The 26,993-nt window shown below is 45.9% G+C and overlaps 1 protein-coding gene across 2 annotated transcripts in view; it reads left to right on the top strand.

Annotated features, from left to right (window-relative positions):
- kif6 (kinesin family member 6) overlaps window positions 1–26,993 on the top strand; it is a 705,324-nt gene that overhangs the window by 270,198 nt on the left and 408,133 nt on the right. For both annotated transcript variants that reach the window (XM_085997944.1, XM_085997945.1), the window contains exon 13: window positions 4,956–5,171. In XM_085997944.1, coding sequence (XP_085854070.1) covers window positions 4,956–5,171 — 216 coding nt within the window. The remainder of the gene's footprint in view (window positions 1–4,955; window positions 5,172–26,993) is intronic.

The raw sequence follows: 26,993 nt of genomic DNA on the forward strand, positions 1-26,993 counted from the left end.
CAAGACTTTTAAGAAAGAAAGAACTTTCATTGTGTACAGCATCTTTCATATCCTCAGGTTGTCCCAAACTGCTTCACAACTCTTGTACTCACTGATATGTAGGAAAATGTGCAGCCAATTTGCGCTCAGCAAATTTCCATGAGCTTCAAATGAGATAAATGACGAGATAATCTGTTTTGGTGGTATTGGTTGAGGGATGGATATTACCATGAGACCTTTTGCATCCACCTTCACAAGTAAACAGCGCCTCAATTTAACATCTCTTCTGAAAGACAGTGCCTGTGACAAAATAGCACTTTCCCAGTACTGCATTAAAGTGCCAGCCCAGATACTGTGCTCTAGCCCTGGAGTGGTGCTTGAATCCACAATCTTCTGACTCAGAGGTGAAAATATTACCACTGAGCCAAGATGACACTAGATTTTAACGTGTTATACCTGGGTTCAGAGTCCCTTTTCCTTAAAGCTACTATGATTTTTTGGGATTTAGAATTTTTTTGCTCCATCAGTTTTATGCACAGTTATTTTATTTACAATTTGGAATTGATCAGATAATAACCATAATGACTGTGAAAAAAAAACAATTTATTGAGACTTTTATTCCTCTCTGTAGCCTTCTTGGTCAGTTAAGGTTTGCAGGAGATTGTCAGTGATATTATCAGTGGTTGGAAGAAGGACCAATTGATCCAAGGACTTAAAATTACAATTTGTGATATCGGTAATAAGTACATTAACCTATTTACATAAAACTCCTTTGACTCCTATATCATTTAGTTAATGAAATTTATATCGGCGTGTTTGTTACTAATTAAGCACAATGTGATTTCAATCCCTAATGTAGAAGAAGGCTCAAAAGGGCAACAGAAGATCTGTGAGATATTTTATCATTAAACTTCAGAACTCAGGAACTCTACGATTATAACAAAGTGGTAAGTAAACAGTTTTCAGGTATCTTCAGTCACCACATGAGTTCACAAAGGACTCTCGGCCCCTGAGCTCGTTGGCATTTAGTAACTTGCAGCTACTGACGGTAAATGGTATTTCCGCAAGCAATCGTGCCTATAGAACATAAGAACAGGAGCAGGTCATTCAGCCGCTTGAGCCTGTTCCACCATTCAATTAGATCATGGCTGATCTGTACCTCAAATCCATTTATCTGCCTTTGATCCATATCCCTTGATAACCATACCTAACAAAAATCTATCGATCTCAGTCTTGAAAATTTCAATTGACCCATCATCCAGAGCCTCTTGGGGCAGGTAACTCCAGATTCCCACTACCCTTTGTGTGAAAATGTGCTTCCTGATTTCTAAATTGTCATCTACAAACTTTGAAATTATGCCTTATATACCCAAGTCCAGGTCATTAATATATATCAATAAGAGCAGTGGTCCTAATACCGACCCCTGGGAGACACCACTGTGTACTTTCCTCCAGTCTGAAAAACAACTGTTCACCACTACTGTTTTCTGTCCTAGACAAATTGTATCCAAGCTGCCACTGCCCCTTTAATCCCATGGGCTTCAATTTTGCTAACAAGTATATTATGTGGTACTTTATCAAATGCCTTTTGAAAGTCCATATACACAACATCAGGCACTACTACCCTGACCTACCTTCTCCGTTGCTTCATCAAAGAACTCAAATCAAGTTCGTCAAACACAATTTGCCTTTAACAAATTCGTGCTGGCTGTCATTTATTCACCCATATTTTTCCAAGTGACAATTAACTTTGTCTCGGATTATTGTCTCTAAAAGTTTCCCTACCACCGATGTTAGGCTAACTGGCCTGTAGTTGCCAGGTTTATCCCTCTCCCCTTTTTTGAACAGGGGTGTAACATTTGCAATCCCCCATATCGAAGGAGGATTGAAAGATTGTGGCTAGAGCCTCCACTATTCCCACCCTTGCTTCCCTCAATAACCTAGGATGCATCCCATCTGGACCAATGACTTTTCTACTTTGAGGACTGCCAACCGTTTAAGTACCTCCTCTATCTATTTTTATCCAATCCAATTTCTCTACTACTTCCTCCTGTGACATTGGCTGCATCCTCTTTAGAGAAGACAGTTGCAAAGTACTCATTTCGTACCCTCTGCATCCACAAGATGATCTCCTTTTTGATTCCTAATTGGCTCCACCCTTACTTTGAATATCCTTTTATTGTTTATATGTTTATAACGGACTTTTGAGTTCCCTTTTATGTTACCCGGTATTCTATTCTCGTACACTCTCTTTGGCCCTCTTATTTCCTATTTATGTTCTCCTCTATACTTTCTGTATTCAGCTACTGTGTTGTGAACCTGACATTTATCATAAGCCTCTTTTTTCTGTTTCATTTAAATCTCTATGGGGGAGAAATTGTGTATAGCCCCGTTTGGAGCGCTAGTCCTGGCGATGTGCAAAGTTTAGCGGCAGGCGCAATTTAGCGCCACCTGGCGCGATATTGGGTTGCAGCGCCCCTGAAGGTGATTGCGGCACTAAATCAGGCACTGCACGATACTCTTAAGGCGCTAACCCGGCGGCGCAACCCAATTTCGCGGCGGCGGGGCGCAGCGCAGGTGCTGTCAATAATCACTTTCCCCGAGACACACTGGCGCCGGCCAGCTCTTAAAGGGGCGGGTCATCAGCCACGGGCACAGAGGATAGCCCTTGTCCCCGAGAAGCCAGCCTCCTGGGTGAGCCGGGGCCTCGAAAAGGTCTGCAACAGAAGTCTGGCGCAGGATGAAGGCGTCGTGGCTGCTGCCAGGGAACTGCGCATTCACTGCGAGGATCAGCTGTCGGTGGTCACAGACCAGCTGGACATTCAAGGAATGGAACCCCTTGCGGTTGCGGAACTCCTCCGGATTCTCTACAGGCGCCCGCAAAGCCACGTGCATGCAGTCAATGACACCCTGCACCATGGGGAAGTCCGCTATTGCAGCGAAGCCCTCCGTGCTCCCGCTGCTTCTCCGGGGTCATTGGGAAGGAGATGTACTGCTGCCTCCTTTTAAACAGGGCATCAGTCACTTGACGGATGCAGCAATGCACCGCAAACTGCGAGATGTTGACTATGTCCCCAGTCGCGGCCTGAAAGGAGCCGCTTGCGTAGAAGTTCAGGACAACAGTCATCTTCACAGCCACCGACAGAGATGTCCTGCACCTTATCTGAGGCTGCAGATCTGGCTGAAGCAGGTGGCACAGCTCATTCACCACCTCCTTTCTAAAGCGCAGCCTTCTGATACACTGCTCCTCTGACATGTTCCTGTAGGAAAACTGCTGTCGGAAAACCCTGGCAGCGTAAGGTCTGGTGTGGCGACGTCTGTTGGTCCTCCTCCGTCTGGCCATGCCTGCCCCTCTCTCCCTGCGTCTCTGTGCCCTTTTCAGATGATTCAGCAGCAGGACGTTCCCCTCCAATGCAGCCCCCATAATAAGTGCGCAAAGAAAGTTTTGCCGTTGGAAATGCTCACGAACAGCAAGGTGATGGTCAGAAGGCTGAAGTTCCTCTGCCAGCGCTGGCTCAGTGGTGAAATGGCTCGCAGTGTGCAGCCCAGCAACTCTCTGTAGCTCTCAAAGAAGTTGTGAGCCAAAAAGGCTGCCGCTTTTAAACCACACCAGTGCCCTTTAAATAACGCCCCTCCAGCCCGAGAGCGACTGGGGAAGGCTCCAGGTAAGCTGTCCTTATTAGCTCCAGGCGCTACGGAGGGGGTCGCCACTGAATTTCCAGTCCGGGGCGCCCAAAAGGCGTTGCACACTCAAATGACGTCATGATCTGCCTGCGCCCGTGAGAGGGCGCTAAGATTTAGCGCCGGCGCTAAATGTATACTCAATATGGGGCGAGGCGCTGGGTTCACTGCGCCCAACCGAAAATTGGCTAACGCCCCACTTCTCGGCCTCTTTAGGCGCTAATTGGAGGCGCTACCAACCGAATTTCTCCCCCTATGTCTTTAGTCATCTAGGGAGTTCTAGCTTTGGATGCAATTCCTTTCCCCCTCGTGGGAATATGTCTCGTCTGTATCCGAACTATTACCTTTTTGAAGGCCTCCCATTGCTCATATACTTTATTACCTATAAATCTTTGATTCCAATCTATCTGGGCCAGATCCCGTGCCTCATTTCTCCGTTGCTGTGTGCTTTTATTTTAGTAATAATCTCTTGCACGGAACCTTATCATCACCTTCGGGAAGCCCATATAGACAATGTCCATCGACACTCCCATGTTAGTGACCTCCCTTTTTCCCAACTCGCTGTCTCCTATCTCCCAACCAATTATCAGCCCATGTCTCAAGGTTACCTCCAATTCCGGGTGCTTTTATTTTTCTAATAAACTCTTGTGCGGAACATTATAAAATGTCTTCCAGAAGTCCATGTAGTCAATGTCCATAGACACTCTATTGTCCAACTTGTTAGTGATCTCAAAAAATTCAACTAGATTAGTCAAACATGACATACCCTTCACAAATCCGTGCTGACTCTCTTTGATCAGCTCATCAGTGCTCAGTCACTCTGTCTCTGATGATAGATTCCAGTAACTTCCCCACAACCGACGTTAACTGACAGCTCTGAGGTTTTCTGGTTTCTCCCTACCTTCTTTCTTATTAATAGAGTGACATTTGCAATTTTCCAATCCAAAGGCACAATTCCAAAATCTAAAGAACTTTGGAAAATGATGACTAAAGCATCTGCAATTTCCTAACCTATTTCTTTTAATACCCTGAGGTAGAAACCATCAGATCCGGGAGATTTGTCTATGTTAAGTTCCATTGTTATTTTGCCATTAACATTTTCTTTCTTATATTAAATCTAATAAGTTCCTTCCCTTGACTTATTTTTAGGTTCTTTTGTACCACTGGTATTTTGTCCTCTTCCTGTACTGTGAAAACGGATACCATGTATTAATTTAAATTGCCATTTCCTAATTATCCATTATATTATAGCAAAGACTGTTCTCACTGTTAGTTTCCTTGAATGGCTGCTTCAGATATTCTAGTGAACATGTTAAAGAAAGAGAAGAAGAGGGCACAGGATGCCATCAACCAAATAAACTCAGACAACTGTGGGAATATACCTCCCTCTAGTGCCCAGTCCTCAAAGGAATTCAGCTCAAATCAGGGGTCAAGGCGGTTTTCTGAAGCAGGATTTGCCAGCAACATGAGCTCCTCAGGATCTGAGACTACCTTCATTTGCAGGAGAATAGGTAAGCAGCTTAACATTAGTCTGTGCACTTGAATCATTTGCTAGAAACCAAATGATGGCTACATTATGCTATTCATTCTTCTGAGTTTCCATTGTAACTAAAAGTGCAACGCACTGGTGGTATCTAATTGATGACCGTTTCTGAGATGGGTATAAATCCAACATTTTTAATGGAATTACATACAGTCTGGGAGGGCAGGTAGAAACTTTGGAGAATCTTTCATCAGGCAACAAAATGGGTTGGTTAGAGCCCGTGATAGAGTGGATTTTACATCATCTGTGAAAGGAGCAGTATTGATGGTCAAACGGCCTTTTTCCTTTGTCATTTTTTTGACAAAAAAGATAGAAAAACCAAGGAAAAGGAAAAAAAAAGTAATTCTAAGTTTTAGATCATTAAGCTGCGAAGAGATTCAAAAGAAGAGTGTCCTGTGCCCTCCTCTTTTTCTTTAACATGTTCACTAGAATGTTGGAAACATTTTGGGGAAGAATGCGATTCAGCTTTTTAAATCAAAGCTGGATACAGTGAAGTACTTTGTGCGGAAACATCGAGCTACATCGAGTGTACAGCACAGAAACAGGCCATTTGGCCCAACAGGTCTATGCTGGTGTTTATGCTCCATACGAGCCTCTTCCCACCCCTCTTCACCTAACCCTATCAGCATATCCTTCTATTTCTTTCTCCCCCATGAGTTTATCTAGTTTCCCTTTAAATGCACCTCAACCACTCCATGGGGTAGCGAGTTCCCCATTCTAACCACTCTCTGGGTAAAGAAGTTCTTCCTGAATTCCCTATTGGATTTATTATTGACTATCTTATATTTATGACCCCTAGTTTTGTACTCTTCCCCCTCCCCCCCCCCACAAGTGCAAACATTTTCTCTACCCTTTCAAACTCTTTCACTATTTTGAAGACTAGGAAAAATGTTTATAAGCTACAAGCTACAGTTGCCGAGTGACCCATTCACACTAAATTTCTGACTCATGAATTGATTGCAGCCTAGCACAGTAAATACTTATTCAGGTAGACTATTTGAAAAGAATAGGAAGTGAATTTTTGATTCAACAGTGAGTAGAAGGAGCACAGGTTGGGTGGGGAAAGATAAAAATAATGAAGATCTAGGAGACAGAGCGAGTTGGATGGGCTGGACTGACCTGTTCCCATGTTCTACAATTGCATTTTCCTTTCAATCCTGTCAATTCTCTTTTTCTGGGGTGTGCAAATATTTTTTTACATCATTTCTCTAAAGGAAACAAATTTAATTAGGGGAAAAATTCGATAGGAATAAATTCTGAAAAATAAAAATAAACTCAAAGGAATTCTAGGAACTTTACTAAGTTTATTGACTTTGGGACTGTTGGGAAATAATGGGGAGCATTGCACTGTTTGATGGACTGTAAAGACAAAGGCTAGAGTGTAGTTTGAACGATTTGTTCAGTTAATAGAGTCCTGCTCTTTCAATTGTTGGAAGATATCAAGCTGAAGTCACAGGGAAGGAAAAATAAATTGCAGTGCCCGTCACCCTGGGCCACGGTTTCATGCACCACCTCGAAGATGGCAATCGAGCAGCATTGATAAAGGCATGTGAGCTGGGTCTGCACCCAGTCTGCTCGATCAAGACGCTGCACAGTACGGGAAAATGCCAATTGGAAGTGGAGAAAATAAATGACAGCTTTTGGGCTCTGCACTTGTTTTTGCCATGTCCCAACAGCATAAAGCATTTTGTGAAAATTGGTAACCCTCATTATTAGGAAGTAGATATCACCACTTAGTTGTTAGAAAAAGGTTTTTGATTTTTTCATTTTCTTCCGTGAAGTTGACAGCCTTCCTCAGGAGGTTACATGTGAGAAGCATTAGATAATGATTCCAAAAGTTTGAATAAGCAATCAACCCATGCATTTTGGTGGTTTCCTTGCACGTCACGAATGCAGTGTCTGGTTGCATCCTTTATAGCTGAGTGAGTTATGTGAAGAACAACTTAGCAACCCAAATGTAACATCTAACTGCTAATGGCGAAATAGTGAGAAGTAATTTAGTACATTTAAAGGTTGTTAAAGCCAGTCGTGATTGCCTTTTGAGGCCAAGACTGTAGTAAAATAGTTTGTAGTTTACATTTCCAGAAAGTACACCACGGGACACTGAACACAGATTAGTGAATCAGTCCGACAGCAGAGACATAATAAAGGAAGTTGTAAGGTATATACGCTGCAAGGCTCAATATTGCGAAGGGTATATAGTAAAGGACCAATAACCAGACATGTTTTAAGGAGGAAGTAACAGACCATCTCAAGAAGAAAATATAGTTCCACTTAAAGGACAAGCTACAGAGTTGAATGATGCAAAAGTTACACCCCATTTTCCTCCCTCCCCCAACTTTAGCTGTTCATAAAAAAAAACCTTATGCACCAGAATTTATGTTGTATGGAGCAGGATTGTAGTTGGGTTAAAGTGTAAAAGGCACAGAATGTTCAGCACTCTTCAGATCGCTGTTTCTCAATTGCGACTTTGGTATTTTAATCTAAACAAATCTGCAGCTGATTCGGACAGCTTCTGCCATCTCGAGTGTGCTGCAGAGACTCTGATCTTTGATCCCAATATGTAAGAGGCTTTCTCTGACAAACAAATGCTTCCTGTGGACATTATACTAATTAATCTGTTGTTGCTATATTCCATTGAGCAGGCACTCTGAAGCCCAGCCTAATGATGTGACTGATGTTACCAGTGTAGCTGTCTCCATTTTATTTCATTTGGCTTTGCTGCCCATTGCACAGCCCTGTCTTCTCTCAGATCTCTTGCTTTTACGGTTCAGTCCCCAGGCTGAGGGAAGATGGGCATCCTGTCTCTCTGCCAGAGTGGTCCCTGATCCAGCTGCATTGAAGTATATGACAGCAGCTTAGGGCAATGATTTATTTTACTCTTCCCCCCCCTTTCCCTCTCTGGGGGCATTTGCCGGTATATGATCTGCTCCCTTGATGGTGCATCTGAGATTTAAAAATGCTGCATTAGGGGATCATGGGCCAGCCTGTTTGGCACAGTGCATTGTCACTCCAGGCCATCCAGCCCCATTTGTTCTACTGAAGGAAAGCTATTTGAGCCTCTATTATTTCAACTCTACCAGCATCCAACTGTGTCTTTGAACATCCCTAAAATCTGCTCTCTACTACCCAGCCTGGCAGGTTATTGCAGAGATTCATCGCTCTTCTCATCAAGAAGAACTTAACAAATTAGGGAGGGGAAATGTCTAACATCAGTCTGAACACTAAGTTAACTAAATAAGACAGAAATTACTGGAAATACACAGCTTTTCAAAAGAAAAAAATAAGGTAAAATTTGACTGAATATCTTTCAATTCAGTTGCAAAGCTGTAATAAGTGTCACTTGAATCTGAAGACCACCAAATCTCAGTGCTAACGTTGTCCATTATAGACAGGATCTTACTGCAGCAGGCTAGTTACAACTAATGGGAGTCTCTGTTGAGATGCACGCCAAGTCACAAATCCAAGGGGATCAAATGAATTCTGGGATATGGGTCTTGTCCAAGACAACGACTCTTCGGAAGAGACAGGATCGATTCCAGAAAATCTGGGAACCATTATCACAATTTTTTGAAAAGGTCATAAAGGGATGGGACTAAAATCTAATGTTGATGATAGTAATGTTACAGGCTGGTTTCTAGAACAGCTATTTTAAGCCAAGTTTACCATACAATGAGAAGAGGCAAGTTTTAAAGCTAGATTTAAAAACCTCAACAAAAGCAGTTTTTTTTCTTGCTTGTATTCACACTCACACAATTATTTGGCTCCTCAAATTCTGGAGAAACAGATAGGTGTAGCAATGTCAGTGATGCATACTCTTGGAATTTCTTGGTAAATTTTGGTGTAATATTAGCGATAGGCCATTTTTTCTGACATAAAAGACCAACTCACATGAGTTTCTGCAGGTACGTGAATGAATATGCAGCACAGCCCAAAGTTGCCTGATATTGGTATTACTAAGATTTATAGTCTGATATTGATTTTCTTTGCAAATTAAAAAAATAAGGAAATTCTTACTGATACCTGCACTATACTTAACCAAAGTGCTATCAGTCTCCATGCATCTGAAAGTTTTTGAACCCTGTGTTCCTCAAAATGATAGAAAAAAGGGTTGCTATTGCTACAGGCGCTGCCTAGATCTGTAGCCAAAGTCTTACCTCACAAGAGTTACATCTAAGACATCATCCCACGATGGCCTTAAAATTCTGGCAATGGTGTTTGAACCCTACACACCATGAGTTCCAGATAAAATGTTTCTTCAGGTTTTTAGTTAAAACCTCAATCATCATCTTTGACAATGGTAACTGGTTGGGGAGCAAGGCACGTGCAGGATACTTGAACCCAAACCTTCTGGTCTCCAGTGGAATCCAGATGACACGTGAGCAGGCTCGAACTACGAGTGATACAATTAACTTTGTTGAATTTCAACTGTAGCCCAAAACGAATCGACTTGTATGTGGGTAAACAACACTACAGTGGTCTAATTTATTAATGAATACTGAAGGACACCTTTCTGATCCTTCTGCAAAGACATGGGTCACTTGTTGCTGGAATTACTCAGTCATACTCTTGGCTCATTATTTGGCTGATGTGGAGAAGGTAAGTTGACTTCTTGGATTGGACATGGATACACCCTTTTGATACATGGGTTATTTAGAAATAGATTTATTTGAGAAAGTAACAGCAATCAGGTCCCATGCTATTGCTGAAGAACCATGGGCAACAAGGCATGGAAATTAGCTAGTTTGTTGCTCTCATGAAAGCAAATTTGTCTTTATGCATTCCCACCACCCTCTCTGATTCTTAAAGTATTGCGAAAGATAAAGGTGTTGAAATGACCATTCATTCTGATTATTCCTTCAAGGCCTCGGAAGCCATAGATCTGAAACATCCTGGCATTGAAAGGTGGTAATCTGATCTCACTACCCCACTGTAAGAAGCTGCTGTTCCAAATGTCAGGTCAGATTGTTCCAACAGACTTTCCTTTGATGGCCTTTGTTTTGAAGGGAATGGCTGCTAGTCAAAAGACTACTCCCTTCTATACTCGATACTTTCTGGCTTCCAGAAATATTCCCAGTGTGATGCAAAATGGAAGAAGTTTGCTCTCTGGTGCACATCCAGTAAGTTGGATTCATTGTCATTATATCCCCTACATATTGGATATTTACAACGCTTGCTGAATTTGAATTCAAAACCAAGTTCTAACGGGGTTTATATATAGCAGCTGCTGCAATGTTCGACTTTCTTCTCAGAAAACTTCTCCAAAACGGGGGGTTGGAAAAATAATCTGGCCGCCTTCCCTCTGGCCTACAATTTTCAATTACCACAAGGCTAGAAGATCATCCGTGGTCCGGGCCACATCTCTATGGCAGGCGGAAGTCCTGCCAGTCAGAGATCCATCCTAATTAACCAAACACAGAAGATCTAGACCCATTGTGTTGCCAGAATAAAATGGGGTGAATTCTTCACTGTTTTGGCGATTTACAATCGGCCAAGTACATTTTTTAGGCAGGAAAATTGCAGAGAAGCCATTTCCACTGGTTTCCAGGCATTAAATCACTTCCCCTGAGATCTATTCTTTAGCGAGTCCTGCGATGCACCCACCAAGTCCTGAGTGTCCTAATTTAAATATATGATAATGAGGGCACAGTGGCGCTACAGCTACAGCTCTTCAGTGATTTGGCCTCCACAGCCTTCTGTGGTAGAGCATTCCACAGGTTCACCACCCTCTGAGTGAAGAAATTTCTCCTCATCTCAGTCCTAAATGTCCTATCCTGCATCCTGAGACTGTGACCCCTTGTTCTAGACCCCCTAGCCGGGGGAAACATTCTCCCTGCATCCAGTCTGTCTAGCTCTGTCAGAATATTATACGTTTCAATGAGATCCCCTCTCATTCTTCTAAACTCTAGTGAGTACAGGCCTAGTCGACCCAATCTCTCCTCATACGACAGTCCTGCCACCCCAGGAATCAGTCTGGTGAACCTTCGCTGCACTCCCTCTATGGCAAGTGTATCCTTTCTTAGGTAAGGAGACCAAAACTGCACACAGTATTCCAGGTGTGGTCTCACCATGGCCCTGTATAACTGTAGTAAGACATCCTTGCTCCTGTACTCCACTCCTCTTGCAATGAAGGCCAACATACCATTTGCCTTTCGAACTGCTTGCTGCACCTGCATATTTGCTTTCACTGACTGGTGTACAAGGACACCCAGGTCCCTTTGTACATCAACATTTCCCAATCTATCACCACTTAAATAATACTCTGCATTTCTGTTTTTCCTACCGAAGTGGATAACTTCACATTTATCCACGTTATACTGCATCTGCCATGTATTTGCCCACTCACTCAACTTGTCTAAATCGCCTTGAAGCCTCTTTGCATCCTCCTCACAACTCAGAATCCCACCTAGTTTTGTGTCGTCAGCAAACTTGGAAATATTACATTTGGTTCCCTCATCCAAATCATTGATATATATTGTGAATAGCTGGGGCCCAAGCACTGATCCCTGGGGTACCCAACTAGTCACCACCTGCCACCCCAAAAAAGACCCATTTATTCCTACTCTCTGTTTCCTGTCTGTTAACCAATTTTCAATCCATGCCAGTATATTACCCCCAATCCCATATGCTTTAATTTTGCACACTAACCTCTTATGTGGAACTTTATCAAAGGCCTTCTGAAAATCCAAATACACCACATCCAGTGGATTCTCCCTTATCTATTCTACCAGTTACATCCTCAAAAAACTCCAGTAAGTTTGTCAAACACGATTTCCCTTTCATAAATCCATATTGACTTTGTCTAATCCCGTTGATACTTTCTAAGTGTCCTGTTATCGCATCCTTTATAATAGACTCTAGCATTTTCCCTACTACTGATGTTCCCTGTTTTCTCTCCCTCCTTTTTTAAATACTGCAGTAGGGTTACATTTGCCACCCTCCAATCTATAGGAACTGTTCCATAATCTATAGAATTTTGGAAGATGACAACCAATGCATCCACTATTTCCATGGCTACCTCTTTTAGTACTCTGGGATGCAGATTATCAGGCCCTGGGGATTTATCAGCTTTCAGTCCCATTAATTTCTCCAGCACTATTTTTTTACTAATACTAATTTCCTTTAATTCCGCCTTCTCACTGGACCCTTGGTTCCTTAGAATTTCTGGGAAGTTATTTGTGTCCTCTACCGTGAAGACAGAACCAAAGTATTTGTTTAATTGCTCTGCCATTTCCTTGTTCCCCATTATAAATTCTCCCGTTTCTGACTGTAAGGGACCTACATTTGTCTTCCAAATCCTCAGGCTTGCTACTTTTTCTGGCAACTTTATATGACTCATCTTTGGATCTAATACAATCCTTAATTTCTTTTGTTAGCCATGGTTGGGCCGCTTTTCCTTTTGTGTTTTTGCGCCAGAAAGGAATGTATAACTGTTGCAATTCATGCATTCGTTCCTTAAATGTTAGCCATTGCCTATCCACCGTCATGCTTTTTAATGAAGCTCCCCAATCTATCATAGCCAACTCCCTCCTCATACCTTCGTAGTTTCCTTTGTTTAGATTTAGGACCCTAGTTTCGGATTGGACTACTTCACTTTCCATCTTAATGAAGAATTCTACCATGTTATGTTCACTCTTCCCTAAAGGACCCCGCACAACAAGATTATTAATTAACCGCTTTTCGTTGCACAATATACAATCTAGGATAACCTGTTCTCTAGTTGGCTCCTCAACATACTGGTCTAAAAAAACCATCTCGTACACACTCCAGGAATTCATCCTCCACAGTATTATTGCTAATTTGGTTTGGCCAGTCTATATGTAGATTAGATACACCCATGATTACTGTAGTACCCTGTAGTACCCTTGTTACATGCATCTCTAATTTCTAATTTCCTGTTTGATGCCATTCCCTACATTACCATTTGGTTCCTATCAAAGCAAAAATTGGCAAATAGCTGGTTGAATATTATCTGCATTGCTGTCACCTGATTAGTAGAAAACTTCTGACTAAGTCATTCTACTACATCTGCATTTACATCATGGGCTATTCGTAAAAATAGGTAACTTAAGACAGTACCTGCAGTGGTGCTACTGTGAATAATCCCCATACTAGAAGAAAGCCTCATACCTTTACCAACCTTCATTCTTCACATCTCAGCTAAGAATGACTTAAGAACATAAGAAATAGGAGCAGGAGTAGGCCCTATGACTCTTCGAGCCTGTTCCACCATTCAATAAGATCACGGCTGATCTTCTACCACCAATCCACCATCCCGCACTATCCCCATATCCCTTGATTCCCTTCATATCCAAAAATCTTCGCTCTGTCTTGAATATACTGACTGAGCATCCACAGCTCTCTGGGGTAGAGAATTCCAAAGATACACAACCCATTGTGCAGAAATTTCTGCTCATCTTAGTCCTAAATGGTTGACCCCTAATTCTGAGACTGTGATTCCTAGTTCTAGACTCCCCAGCCAGGGGAAACACCCTCCCACCATCTACCCTGTCAAACTCCTTAAGAATTTTATATGTTTCAATGAGACCTATAGGCCTAGTCTACTCAATCTCTCCTCATAGGACAATCCCCTCATCTCAGGAATGAGTCTAGAAAACTTAAGTTGCAAAAGGAAATAAGAGGGACAAAGAGGGAGTGTCATAAATCTCATCCTCATAAAGAAACTACTCATGAAATAACGCTGGACGGCCAGCTGGTGGCGCCGTCCAAGGAGTATAAATACTCGGGCGTGGGCCCAACTTTCCAGGGACATTTTGTAAGACAGGAACTAGTGAAGTACAACTAGACCTCCATGTTCTGAAACAAGTTGATTAAAGCCTTGCTTTATACTCAAACCAAGTGCGTAGTGAGTTTTATTACATCAATTTAATCAACTTGATATTGACTCCACGCTTTGGGTGATTTCGGGAAACAACCAGCTACGACTCGAACCGTAGAAGGGAACTCAGACAAGTAATTGATCCATCATGGAGAAACTACTCAGACCCGCCCGTCTCGACCTAGACCGAATTCACTTACAGCTGCTAAGGTATGGAAACACTGGTATCGTACCTTTAGCAACTTCCTTGAGGAGTGTGGTGAGAATGTTCCTAATAAGTTACGAATGCTTGCTAATTATGTATCCCCTCATGTGTTTGATTATATTGAAGACTGTGTGGACTATGACACCGCTATCCAAATACTACAGCAGCTATATGTCAAGTCCACAAACTAAATTTTTGCTCTGCATCTACTGGCCACAACTCGACAACAACCGGGGAACCACTTGACGAATTCCTTCAGAAATTTCACAGGCTCAGCAAGGATTGTAATCTTAAAGCTGTTACAGCTGAGCAGTACCAGAAGGAGTTAATTCGTGATTCCTTTATTAATGGGATTGCTTCTCCCTTCATACGTCAGCGTCTGTTGGAGAATAAAACCCTCAAGTTACAGGCTGCCTATGACCAGGCATGTTCTCTGGACTTAGCAAAGAGGAATGCAGATACCTATCTTTCACCACGTGCACGGGCTGCTGCTATCACTTTTAGTGACTCCTTCCATAGGCCTCGGGTGGAAGCCCTCACGGATGACGACTCCAACCTGGCTGATGACAACCCTACCCTAGAAACCTTCTGATGACGACCCTGCTCTAGCCGTATCTTGGCAATCTGGAAGGAAGTATTTCTTCTGTGGAGGTGCGTTCCATTATAGGAAATTTTGTCCTGCTTGTAACGCAACCTGCAATCATTGCAGCAAGAAAGGTCACTTTTCGAAGGTATGCCTGTCAAGAGCCGCTGTTAGTAAGAAAGCTATACCGGTCAAGAGCTCCTGTTAGTTTTGCAGCTACTACCTATAAAACTGCTCCTCCCCCAAGAGCCACTACTAAGGTTACAGCTGCTATCGATGAAACTGCTCCTCCCCCAAGAACCACTACTAAGGTTACAGCTGTCAAGGGTAAAACTGCCCCTCCTCCCATCACAGCTGTTTTTCCCCAAAGTCTGTCCCATGCAGCCACAAAGGTTTCGGTAAATGGACACATTTTGAGCGCACTAATCAACTCATGCAGCTCTGACAGCTTCATTAATGAGCGGGCTGTCAATAAGTTAAAACTGCGTATTTACCCCTCGGACAGGGAAATTGCAATGGCTCTGACGACACTGACCACCAATTCTTCCGGCTTTTGTCTTGTCGACCTTATTCTCAATGGCCGCACTTATTTCTCCACCCGGCTCAGGGTGCTCAAAAACCTATGCAGTGATGTGCTCCTGGGACAGGATTTCCAGAAACAACACAAGAGACTCACTTTCGAGTTTGGAGGGTCAAAGCCGGAGCTTACTATTTCCAAAGTACCGTTTTGTGCGCTTTCGGCGGCTTTGCTCGACGAGCCCTCCTTGTTTGCCAATCTTTCCCCCCGATGTAAGCCCATAGTCACTAAATCACGACGTTTCAGCCAAGATGATCGATTCTTTATCGAGGCAGAAATCTCTCGCCTTCTAGTTGACGGTATCATTGAGCCATGTTCATCTTCCTGGCGGGCTCAAATCGTCGTCGTTAAAAATCCTCTAAAGCAACACAAGAACTGTCTTTGCATCGATTACTCGCAAACTATTAACCAGTATACCGACCTGGATGCCTACCCACTACCAGGCATCGATGACATGGTCAATAACCTTGCCAACTACAAGGTATTTTCAACTTTTTATTTAAAGAGCGCATATCATCAAGTACCGTTAAAGAACTCTGACAAAAAGTATACGGCCTTTGAGGCCAATGGTCGGCTTTACCAGTTTTGTCACCTTCCATTTGGGGTCACCAATGGGGTGGCCGTCTTTCAACGGGCAATGGATAGCCTAGTCAAACAGGAGAACTTACCAGACACTTTTCCATATCTGGTCATGACCAGAAGGAGCATGATGCCAATCGCCAGAAATCTTTTGACGTTCTCCGTCGTCGCAACTTAACCTTAAATGAGTCCAAATCTGTGAAATCAGTACCATCAGTCAACATCCTCGGCTACTGGGTGGGCAATGGTGTCATCAAACTGGATCCGGAGCGACTTCGTCCACTTCAGGAGCTCCCTCCCCCTACGAATCTCGGCTCTCTTCGTCGGGCACTCGGCATGTTCGCCTATTATGCGAAATGGATACCCCACTTCTCCGACAAGATCCAGCCCCTGCTTCACGTAAAGTCATTTCTGTTGGAGGCAACAGCTATTTCAGCTTTCAACCTCCTCAAGCGACAACTGGAAAAAGCCACGCTTCATTCCATTGATGAAAATCTTCCTTTCGTGGTCGAGTGCAATGCATCGGATGTGGCGATCTCGGCTACCTTGAATCAAGGTGGTCGACCCGTTGCATTTCTGTCCAGAACTTTGCAGGGTAGCGAGCTCCATTATCCTCCTGTCGAGAAGGAGGCTACGGCCATCATCGAAGCTGTACGTAAATGGAGTCATTTTCTCGCTCGTCGCCATTTCACACTTATAACCGATCAGCCCTCTGTAGCCTTTATGCTGGATAACCGGAAACGCACTAAGATCAAGAATAACAAAATACAACTCTGGAGGATGGAATTGGCCGCCTTTGGATACACCATACATTATCGACCCGGCAAAGAGAATGTGGCCCCGGATACCCTCACGCGGGCATTCTGCTCTTCTATGTCAAATTCGACTCTTGCGAATCTTCATACTGACTTATGCCGTCCTGGCGTTACCCGTATGTTGCACTTTGTGCGATCTAAAAATCTCCCATTTTCTATGGAAGATGTGAAAAGAACATGCTCCTCCTGTAGAATTTGTGCGGAATTAAAACCGTAATTCTTCCGTCCATCGGATGGCTCGCTCATACACGCTATGCAGCGACTCAGCATTGACTTTAAAGGGCCATTGCCTTCCTCGACGTGAAACACCTATCTACTTACTATGGTGGACGAATATTCAAGCTTTCCCTTTGCTTTCCCCTGTCCCAATATGCTTACTTCCACAGTGATCAAATGCCTTGATCAAGTCTTTTCCCTTTGCGGTACGGCCAATTTCATCCACTCTGATCGGGGTCCCTCCTTCATGTCAAGCGAACTCAAAAGTTATCTCTCCCAACGGGGAATCGCCACAAGTAAAACAACACCGTACCATCCCATCGGTAACGGACAGGTTGAGAGATACAACGCTATCATTTGGAACGCTGTTCATCTTGAGCTGAGGTCACGCAACCTACCAGACCAGCAGTGGGAAACTATGCTCCCTGACGTGTTGCATTCCATCAGGTCTCTTCTCTCTACGTCCACCAATGTCACACCTCATGAGCGATTCTTCAGATTCCAGCGTCGCTCTACCCACGGGACGTCCCTACCGTCATGATTGGCAGCTCCTGGCCCCATGCTGCTCCGAAGATTCATCCAATCGTCTAAAAACGATCCTCTCGTCGATGAGGTAGAACTCACGGACGTCAATCCCACGTACGCGCACGTGCGGTACCCTGATGGCTGGGAGTCCACCGTTTCGCTCTGGGACCTGGCTCCCTGTCCAGCCGGTTCCATGGACCCAACTGATAGAGGGACCCACGGTGATGATGCCGACACTCTGCGCTCCCCCGAAGATGACGCCCTACCTGGGACATCGAGAGATCTGCCGGCTGCCCCACCGGATCCACTCGGGGAGCCGAGCACTCCCCGTGGGATGGCCACCCGAAGCCAGGATGCCGGTCAATCCCCGGCTATCAAACAGGATTAAGCCAGCTCTGCGCCTGTGGGGACCCGCACCCGGAGTCACGATCTCCCCAGCCTCCCTCGGGTCGATCAGGGCAACACGGGCCCTGTCAATCCACCGGTATGGATCAAGCGGCCCAGGGACCAAGACACGGTCCGGGGAGACGTGCCTTCTAGCCATAAACAAAGATCTGAAAGACTGCGGCTATTCGTGGTCCACCTAATCCGTTAAGAGGAAGTCGTCGGACTTCCAAATCTTTTAGGCAGGAAGAATGTCATAAATCTCATCCTCATAAAGAAACTTCTCATGAAATAACGCTGGACGGCCAGCTGGTGGCGCCATCCAAGGAGTATAAATACTCGGGCGTGGGCCCAGCTTTCCAGGGGCATTTTGTAAGACAGGAACTAGTGAAGTACAACTAGACCTCCATGTTCTGAAACAAGTTGATTAAAGCCTTGCTTTATACTCAAACCAAGTGCGTAGTGAGTTTTATTACGTCAGGGAGTTTGAGAATAGACTGGCAGCTAACATAAAAGGGAATCCAAAAGTCTTCTATAGACATATAAAGAGTAAATGGGTAGTAAGAGGAGGGGTGGGGCCGATTAGGAAACGAAAAGGAGACCTGCACATGGAGGCAAAGGGCATGGTTGAGGTACTAAATGAGTACTTTGCATCTGTCTTTACCAAGGTAGAAGATGCTGTCGAAGTCACAGTGTAAGAGGAGGAAGTTGAGATACTGAATGGGATAAAAATTGATGAAGAGATACTAGAAAGGCTGGCTGTACTTAAAGTAGATAAGTCACCAGGACCGGATGGGATGCATCCTAGGATGCTGAGGGAAGTAAAGGTAGGTATTGCGGAGGTACTGGCCGTAACCTTCCAATCCTCCTTGGATACGGGGGTGGTGCCAGAGGACTGGAAAATTGCAAACGTTACCACTGTTCAAAAAAGGGTGTAAGGATAAACCCAACAACTACAGGCCAGTCCGCTTAACCTCGGTGGTGGGGAAGCTTTTAGAAACAATAATCCGGGACAAAAATTAACAGTCACTTGGACAAGTGTGGATTAATTAAGGGAAGCCAGAACTGATTTGTTAAATTCAAATCGTTTTTAACTAACTTGATTGAATCTTTTGATGAGGTAACAGAGAGGGTTGATGAGGGCAATGCGGTTGGTGTGGTGTACATGGACTTCCAAAAGGCATTTGATAAAGTGCCACATAATAGGCTTGCCAGCACAGTTGAAGCCCATGGAATAAAAGGGATAGGGGCAGCATGGATACGAAATTGGCTAAGTGACAGGAAACAGAGAGCAGTGGTGAATGTTTTTTTTCGGACTGGAGTCAGATATACAGTGGTGTTCCTCAGGGATCAGTACTAGGACCCCTGCTTTTCTTGATATATATTAATGACTTGGACTTGGGTGTACAGGGCACTATTTCAAAATTTGCGGATGACACAAAATTTGGAAGTATAGTGAACAGTGAGGAGGATAGTGAGGACATAGATAGGCTGGTGAAATGGGCAGACATGTGGCAGATGAAATTTAACGCAGAAAAGTGTGAAGTGATTCATTTTGGCAGGAAGAACGAGGAGAGGGAATATAAACTAAAGGGTACAATTTTAAAGGGGGTGCATGAACAGAGAGACCTGGGGATATATCTGCAAAAATCGTTGAATGTGGCAGGGCAGGTTGAGAACGCGGTTAAAAAAGCATACGGCATACTGGACTTCATAAATAGAGGTATAGAGTGCAAAAGCAAGGAAGCTATGACGAACCTTTATAAAACACTGGTTCGGCCACAACTGGAGTATTGTGTCCCATTCTGGACACTTTAGGAAGGATGTGAAGGCTTTAGAGAGGGTGCAGAAAAGATTTACAATGATTCCAGGGATGAGGGACTTCAGTTATGTGGATAGACTAGAGAAGCTGGAATTGTTCTCCTTAGAGCAGAGAAGATTGAGAGGAGATTTGATAGAGGAGTTCAAAATCATGAGTGGTCTAGATAGAGATAAACTGTTCCCATTGGCGGATGGATTGAGAACCAGAGGACACAGATTTAAGGTGAATGGCAGAAGTGGTTATGATCTGGAATGCACTGCCTGAAAGGATGGTGGAGGCAGATTCAATCGTGGCTTTTAAAAGGGAATTAGATAAGTACCTAAAGGAAAAAAAATTGCAGGGCTACTGAGAAAGGGCGTGTGATTGGGACTAGCTGAAGTGCTCTTGCAGAGAGCCGGCACTGGCTCGAAAGGCTGAATGGCCTCCTACTGCGCTGTAACGATTATAGAATCTATGTCCTTGCCAATCATTTAACCTGTCTAAATCCCTTTGCAGCCTCCTTGCGTCCTCCTCACAGCTTACTTTCCAACCTAACTTTGTATCGTCGGCATACTTGGATACTTTACACTCAGTCCCTTCATCTAAGTCATTAATATAATAAATTGTAAATAGCTGAGGCCCAAACACTGATCCTTGTGGTACCCCACTAGCTTCAGCCTGCCAACCTGAAAATGACCCACTTATTCCGACTCTGTTTTCTGTCCGTTAACCAATCCTCAATCCATGCTAATATATTGCCCTCCAATCCCATGAGCCCTGATTTCGTGTAATAATCTCTTGTGTGGCTCCTTATTAAATGCTTTTTGAAAATCCAAATAAACTACATCCACTGGTTCCCCCTTATCCACCCTGCTAGTTACAACCTCAAAAAACTCTTAACAGATTTGTCAAACATGGGCCTAGAAATTCAGTTTTGCCAGTTTTGGGGCGCTAACGTTAGCGCCCGCCCGACTTTAGCGCCCGCCCCAAAGTTGCGCCCCCTTCGCCGAAATTCAGTCGCTTCGCCCTAAGAGGTTGCTGGAGCGCTAAAAGAGGCGTTACACGACTATCTTTAGGCGCTAAGCCGGCGGTGCAGAGGGATAGCGCCGAGGCGGGGCGCAGCGCGGGTGCGGTCATTTTTTGATTGACAGCAGACCCCGTGGCGCCGGCCAGCTCTTAAAGGGGGAAGGGACGATTTGGTCTGCTGCCACGCCCTGCATACTGCAGCTTTCAAACTAGGCCTCAACACTGCTGCTGAGCCCAAGGAGCCATGGCAACGCATGAGAAGGCCCGTGAGCGTGCCCTGCGCTTCTCAGAGCGTGATCTGGATATCATGCTGATAGCATTGTAGAAGAGGCGCAGTATCTTGTTCCCAGACACTGGCAGGAATCCCACCCACCGCGTCTACACCAAAGCCTGGAGGGAGATCGCCACCAGGGTGTCGTCCTACGGCGATGCCCCCAGGGACAAGGTGCAATGTCGGAAGAAATACAATGACCTGACCAGGATTGTCAGGGTGAGTACCCTTTCCACTCTCCTCCTCATTCTTGCATGTACACCTGACATGATGGGCAAAGGGACCTGAAAGGCCTAATGGGCAGCCCTCAGCCAGCAGCTTTGGGACAGTCATGAGCATCAATTGCACATTCTGCACTTTACACACTGGCCAAGCTATTCCACCATGGGAGGCAGTGCACACTAGATCAGGGCTACACTCTCGCCAAGCTATTCCACCATGGGAGGCAGTGCACACTAGATCAGGGCTACACTCTGGCCAAGCTATTCCACCATGGGAGGCAGTGCACACTACGTCACGGCTACACACCGTACTTAGAGCCCGTCCTTTCTCTTGCAGGCTAAACTTGCGAATAATCGCAAGCGCCGCGACATCACCAGGGGAGGCCGCCCCAAGTTCCAGAAGCTCACTCCCCTGGAGGAGCGCGTGAGTGGCCTCATGGGAGGCCGGGTGATTGTGCCCAGAGCGTGCGGAGAAGCTGACCCTCCGCTGCCCGGCAATGGTAAGGACCTCGCCTTTTGGCCCTCTCTCGTCGCACTTGCGCATCCGAGCTACCTCCTTTGCCACTGTGCCACCAATGCGCTGAATGCCACCAGTCATGACTCCCTCGCTGATGCCCTCTCCTCACTCTGAAGCTACTCTTGTGCCTTCCTGCTTTCAGCTGGTGACGAAGAGCTCCCTGAAGCTGCCAGTGACAGCCCCTCCGAACAGAGGAGGAGGAGGAGGAGGAGGAGGAAGAGCAACCCGGACCATCAGGGGAGGACTCAGGTCCCGCAGCAGAGGGCGAAGTGTTGGACACGTCTTCCCTGGACGAGAGCCTGGAGCAACTTTCGGAGGGGAGTGCAGCTGCTGGGACCAGTGGTGTCCAGCCACCCAGGAGGGCTGCGGGTGGGCCGCGGCCTTCCCCCCAGAGGGGGGAAGGATCGGAGGGGAGTGCAGTTGCTGCGGATATTCGGCGCCAGCAACGTGCCAAGGGTCGCCTAGCTCGGACCCCTGCTCCCCAGCGGGAGAGTCTCGCCTCCAGTCCGGCCACCTTCACCTCGGAGGAGGCGCGCCAGCTGGACAAAATGGCCAAGGATTCGGACCACCGCCACACAGAGCTCATGCAGGTGGTGGGACGGATGCCTGAGGCCATCGAGTCGCTGGCGACCAGTGTGCGGGAGTTTGGGGCATCAAATGCCGAGAGTGGCCGGATGATGATGGAGGTAGTGGAACGGATGCCTCCGGCGATGGAGTCGCTGGCTGATGCCGTCAAGTCAGTGGCGGATGTGATGCGGGCGCAGACCAGGGCAACAGGGGCACTCACTGCTGCCACACGCGCTGCCTCAGCCAGGCATCGCCAGGACACCCGCTGCGCTGCAGCAGCACAGCGATCCGCCCTTCGGCTGATTGGTGCAGATCCTGCAGTGCGGGCCCGGGCGAGTGCCAGCGTGCGACATCACCAGCCAGCGCCTCCAATACGCCAGCTTGCCCACATTGCGCCATCCGTCGCCACCACTCCCCCAGTGGAGCGTCAACGGCAAGCGGCTGGAGCTGATGGTGGGCAGGCACATGTGCGCCAATCAACAGCCGGCCCCTCGAGGCCCAAATCCCGTGTAGGCCGCCCCCCAAGGCCATCTGGCGGAAGGACATCTGACCCTCAGGCGCCTTCCCCCAGCCTCGCAGCAGCCACTGGGCAGAGCTTGCGGAGGAGCAGCAGGCCGGGCAGGGGCGCCAAAAGGCTGGACAAGGTCTCGCCCTCACGGGCCACTAAGTAGAGGGTGTGGCCAGCTTTCATTTTATATGGCGGTGGACATCTTTATTTTGGCCATGGTTGTTTTGTTTATGGGTATGTTTTTTGCGTTAAGGCCGAGGTTGAGGCCTGGTTTGTTCAAATGTGGAGTTACTCCTCCCCAGGTTGTGGGAGTGAGTCGTTTGTTGCACTTTTTGTGGGGGCCGTTGATTGTTTTTGGGATTCATGTGGGAAGGGGTTTCATTTTTGTCAAATATAAATTTATCTTTATTCAGACAGTGTCCATGGTTGTTTTTGTTAGTCTTTGTTGCCTTCGCCGGCTGAGGGCTTGCGAAGCGGCTGCATTCATCTTCCTTCATGGCCACAAGGCATTCCCTGACAGGGGGCTTAGAAGTTACGTTCAATAAGCTGGCGACGGACGGCCCTTGGACCTTGTCCCTCCCTCCTGGGAACGTACTCCTCCTCCTCCTCCTCCTGCTCCTCCTCCTGAGGTGGTGGTCCAACGTCAGGTGGCAGTGCCTGAATCCTGCGGAGAGCCAGGTTGTGTAGCATGCAGCAAACTGCGACAAATTGGGAGACCCGGTGCGGCGAATACTGCAGAGATCCGCCGGAACGATCAAGGCAGCGGAACCGCTGCTTGAGGACCCCAATAGTTTGCTCGATGATGTTTCTGCTCCTTTGATGGCTCTCGTTGTATGCCTCTTCAGCAGCGGTCCTGGGCGCGCGGAGCGGGGTCATGAGCCAGGTACACAAAGGATAGCCTTTGTCCCCGAGTAGCCATCCTCTTGGGGGAGGCTGTGCCTCGAACATGTCATGCACAGTACTCTGCCGCAGGATAAAGGCATCGTGGCAGCTGCCTGGAAAGCGGGCATTGACAGCCAGGATGCGCTGCTTGTGGTCACACACCAGCTGCACATTGAGAGAATGGTAGCCCTTCCGGTTGCGATACTGCTCGCCATGCTCCAGAGGTGCCCGCAAAGCCACATGCGTACAGTCAATGGCGCCCTGCACCAAGGGGAAGGCCGCGAGTCTTGCAAATCCCACTGCACGCTGATGCTGGCTCTCCAGGGCCATGGGGAAGGAGATGAATTGGCGTCTCCTTCTGAAAAGGGCATCGGTCACCTGGCGGATGCAGCGATGCACGCCAAACTGGGATATGTTAGCTATGTCCCCAGCAGCGGATTGGAAGGAGCCGGTGGCTTAGAAGTTCAATGCCACCGTCACCTTCACTTCCACCGACAGAGACGTCCTGCACCTGAGCTTTGGACGCAGATCTCTGCGAAGCAGGTGGCAGATCTCTGCAACCACCTCCTTTCGGAATCTCAGCCTTCTTACACATCGTGCGCCACTCATGGTGAGGTAGGAGCGCTGCTGGCGGTATACCCTGACTGGGTAAGGCCTATGTTGCCGACGCCTGTTGCCCCCTCTGCCTCTAGCCAGGGCTGCCCCTCTGACCCCGCGTCTGCGAGCCCTACGCACATGGCGCTGAAACTCCGCGTTGGCACCCCATGCAACCCCCATCAAATGCTGGCAAACAGTCAAATTTCCAACAGGGAACTTGCAGCGCTTTGGCCTGAGTCCAAAAATACCTGAGCTATTGCTGCGCGAAACCAGTTAGCTCTCCTCCTTGTGTGTCCAGAAATCCGTTGCACAAGAGTGTTTGCTGCAAAATGGCTGCCCTTTATACTGCAGGGTACGTGCCCTTTAATTTGCGCTCCCCGGGGCCCGCGTCGGCTGTGTTGCGTTCCATTTTACAAACGCTCTGGCCGCCAGCCGCACAATGGGGCGGTCCGACTGAAGTTTGGAATCGGGGCGCGCAAAGGGCGTTGCACGAGGATGTGACGTCATTTTCTGCCCGCGCAGCCGGGCGGGCGCTAAACTTTGCGCCGGCGCTATGGGTCAACTTAATTTGGGGCGAGGCGCAAACTGCGCTGCGCCCGGGCGCTACACGCATAGCGCCCGAAATTCACTTCTCTTAAGGCGCTAACTGCTGGCGCAACCAACTGAATTTCTAGGCCATGATTTCTATTTCATAAATCCGTTTTGACTCCCTGTTATCACGTCTCTAATAATGGATTCTAGCATTTTCTCTACTATTGATGTCAGGCTAACTGGCCTAGAGTTCCCCTGTTTTCTCTCTCTCTCCTTTCTTGAATAGCAGGGTTATGTTTGCTACCATCTAACTCACGGGGACCATTCTAGAATCTAGGGAATTCTGGAAGATCAAAACCAATGCATTCACATTTGTTGGTTGCGGCATCCTGCCCAGCGTTCATTAATTAACCCTGTCAATCAGACTGGCTTCCGGAGGGGAACCTGCCCATGATGTCACCCAGACGTCTGTGTTTCCCATGGTCTACCAGCCCCCCCCCGTTCCGGGCGGGTCGGAAACTTCAAATCCCGGCCAAAGTATTTGTTTAATTCTGCCATTTCCTTATTCCCCATTATATTTTCTCCTGTCTCTGCCTCTAAGGGTCCCACATTTACTTTTGCTAATCTCTTCCTTTTTAGATACCTATAAAAACTTTTACAATCTGTTTTTATGTCTCTTGCTAGTTTACTCTCATGTTCTATTTTCTCTTTCTTTATCAGTTTCTTGGTCTGCTTTGCTGACTTATAAAATCCTCCCAATCCTCAGGCTTACTACTTTTTTTGGGCAACATTATAAGCCTCTTCCTTTAACATAATACTATCTTTAACTTTTCTTGTTCCTGTGGGACTTCATTCCTTAAGGGAAAGTATATTTGTTGCAAATTGTGAATTAATTCTTTGAATGTTTGCCATTGCTTATCTACGGTCACATCTTTTAATCTAGTTTCCCAATCTATCTTAGCCAACTCACCCCCCCCCCCCCCCAATACCTACGTAGTTTGCTTTGTTCAGATTTAAGACCCGAATTTCGGACTTAACTAAATCTGTCTCAAACTCAATATAAAATTCCAGCATATTATGATCACTCTTCTCCATTGGCTCCTTTACTATAAGTTTACTAATTAACCCTGTCTCCTTGCACAATACTAGATCTAAAATAGCCTGTTCCTTAGCAGACATATTCTGACTGTCGGCATATTATCTATGCTGGGAGAGTCTCCCTCTTTTCCCCTGACTGAGGCCCTATGCTGTACAAAGGATGTTAAATTTAAGATGGAAGTTAGACACCTTGTCAAGTCATCTTTACTGTTTAAGTGGAAGCATCCACCATGTACCCAGATTCGTAGGGAAATATTGCAAAGATTTTTTTGTTCATATCATGCTGTTGTAATATTGTCTTGCTTATTATATTCTGCCTCCTTTGGAAAATAAATAATCTGCCAGCCAGGCAAGATACCTGAATATGCAAGGAAGGAAAGATTACGTGGTTAATACCCTGATGGCTTTATGTTTCTAATGTCAAAATGTCTCAAAGGAATGATATCCTCTGTGGCTTTTCCGACTGTCAACTTAGGTTTGCTCATCAAAGAATGGAGACTCTCTTTACGAGGTTAAGTAACCTAACTTTTTGTTTTCATATCACATAAAATTGTTTCTTTGAAATAGATGGATTCAGGTGTGGGGGATGCAGGAGGGAGACTCATGTCTGACCTCTTACCACAGGGAGGGGAATTGCTTCAAGTTTCACATGGATTTAGAAATTGCAGTCCAGATTTGGAAGTTATAAAATCTGTGAAAATCTGATGGTCTCTACACCAGCGAAGAAATTACTGGAGTTTTCCTTCAACTGTATTTTCTGGTGTCTGTGATCCTTCTGATTTCACCTGCTGCCCTGACACACAACAGTGAGCAGCTCAGCGGTCAAACAGAACTGTTTACTTTGGTTTTACGATATAGTTCTTTTGGCCTAACCGTATTTTAACTAATATCAGCCCATCTCTGCACCACAGTAGCATTTTTCACCAAAAATTTACAAAAAAAGTTTGTTTTCATTACATTACAGTAAAGAAATACTCCAAGGTTGAACACAGTTGTGTTATTCTCCTGTATGTATCTAATTTCCTCTCAAATAATATTATAGCTCTGG

Source organism: Somniosus microcephalus, chromosome 9 (assembly GCF_052327205.1).
Source record: "Somniosus microcephalus isolate GS21.2 chromosome 9, FLI_Smic_1.0, whole genome shotgun sequence".
Classification (NCBI taxonomy): Eukaryota; Metazoa; Chordata; class Chondrichthyes; order Squaliformes; family Somniosidae; genus Somniosus; species Somniosus microcephalus.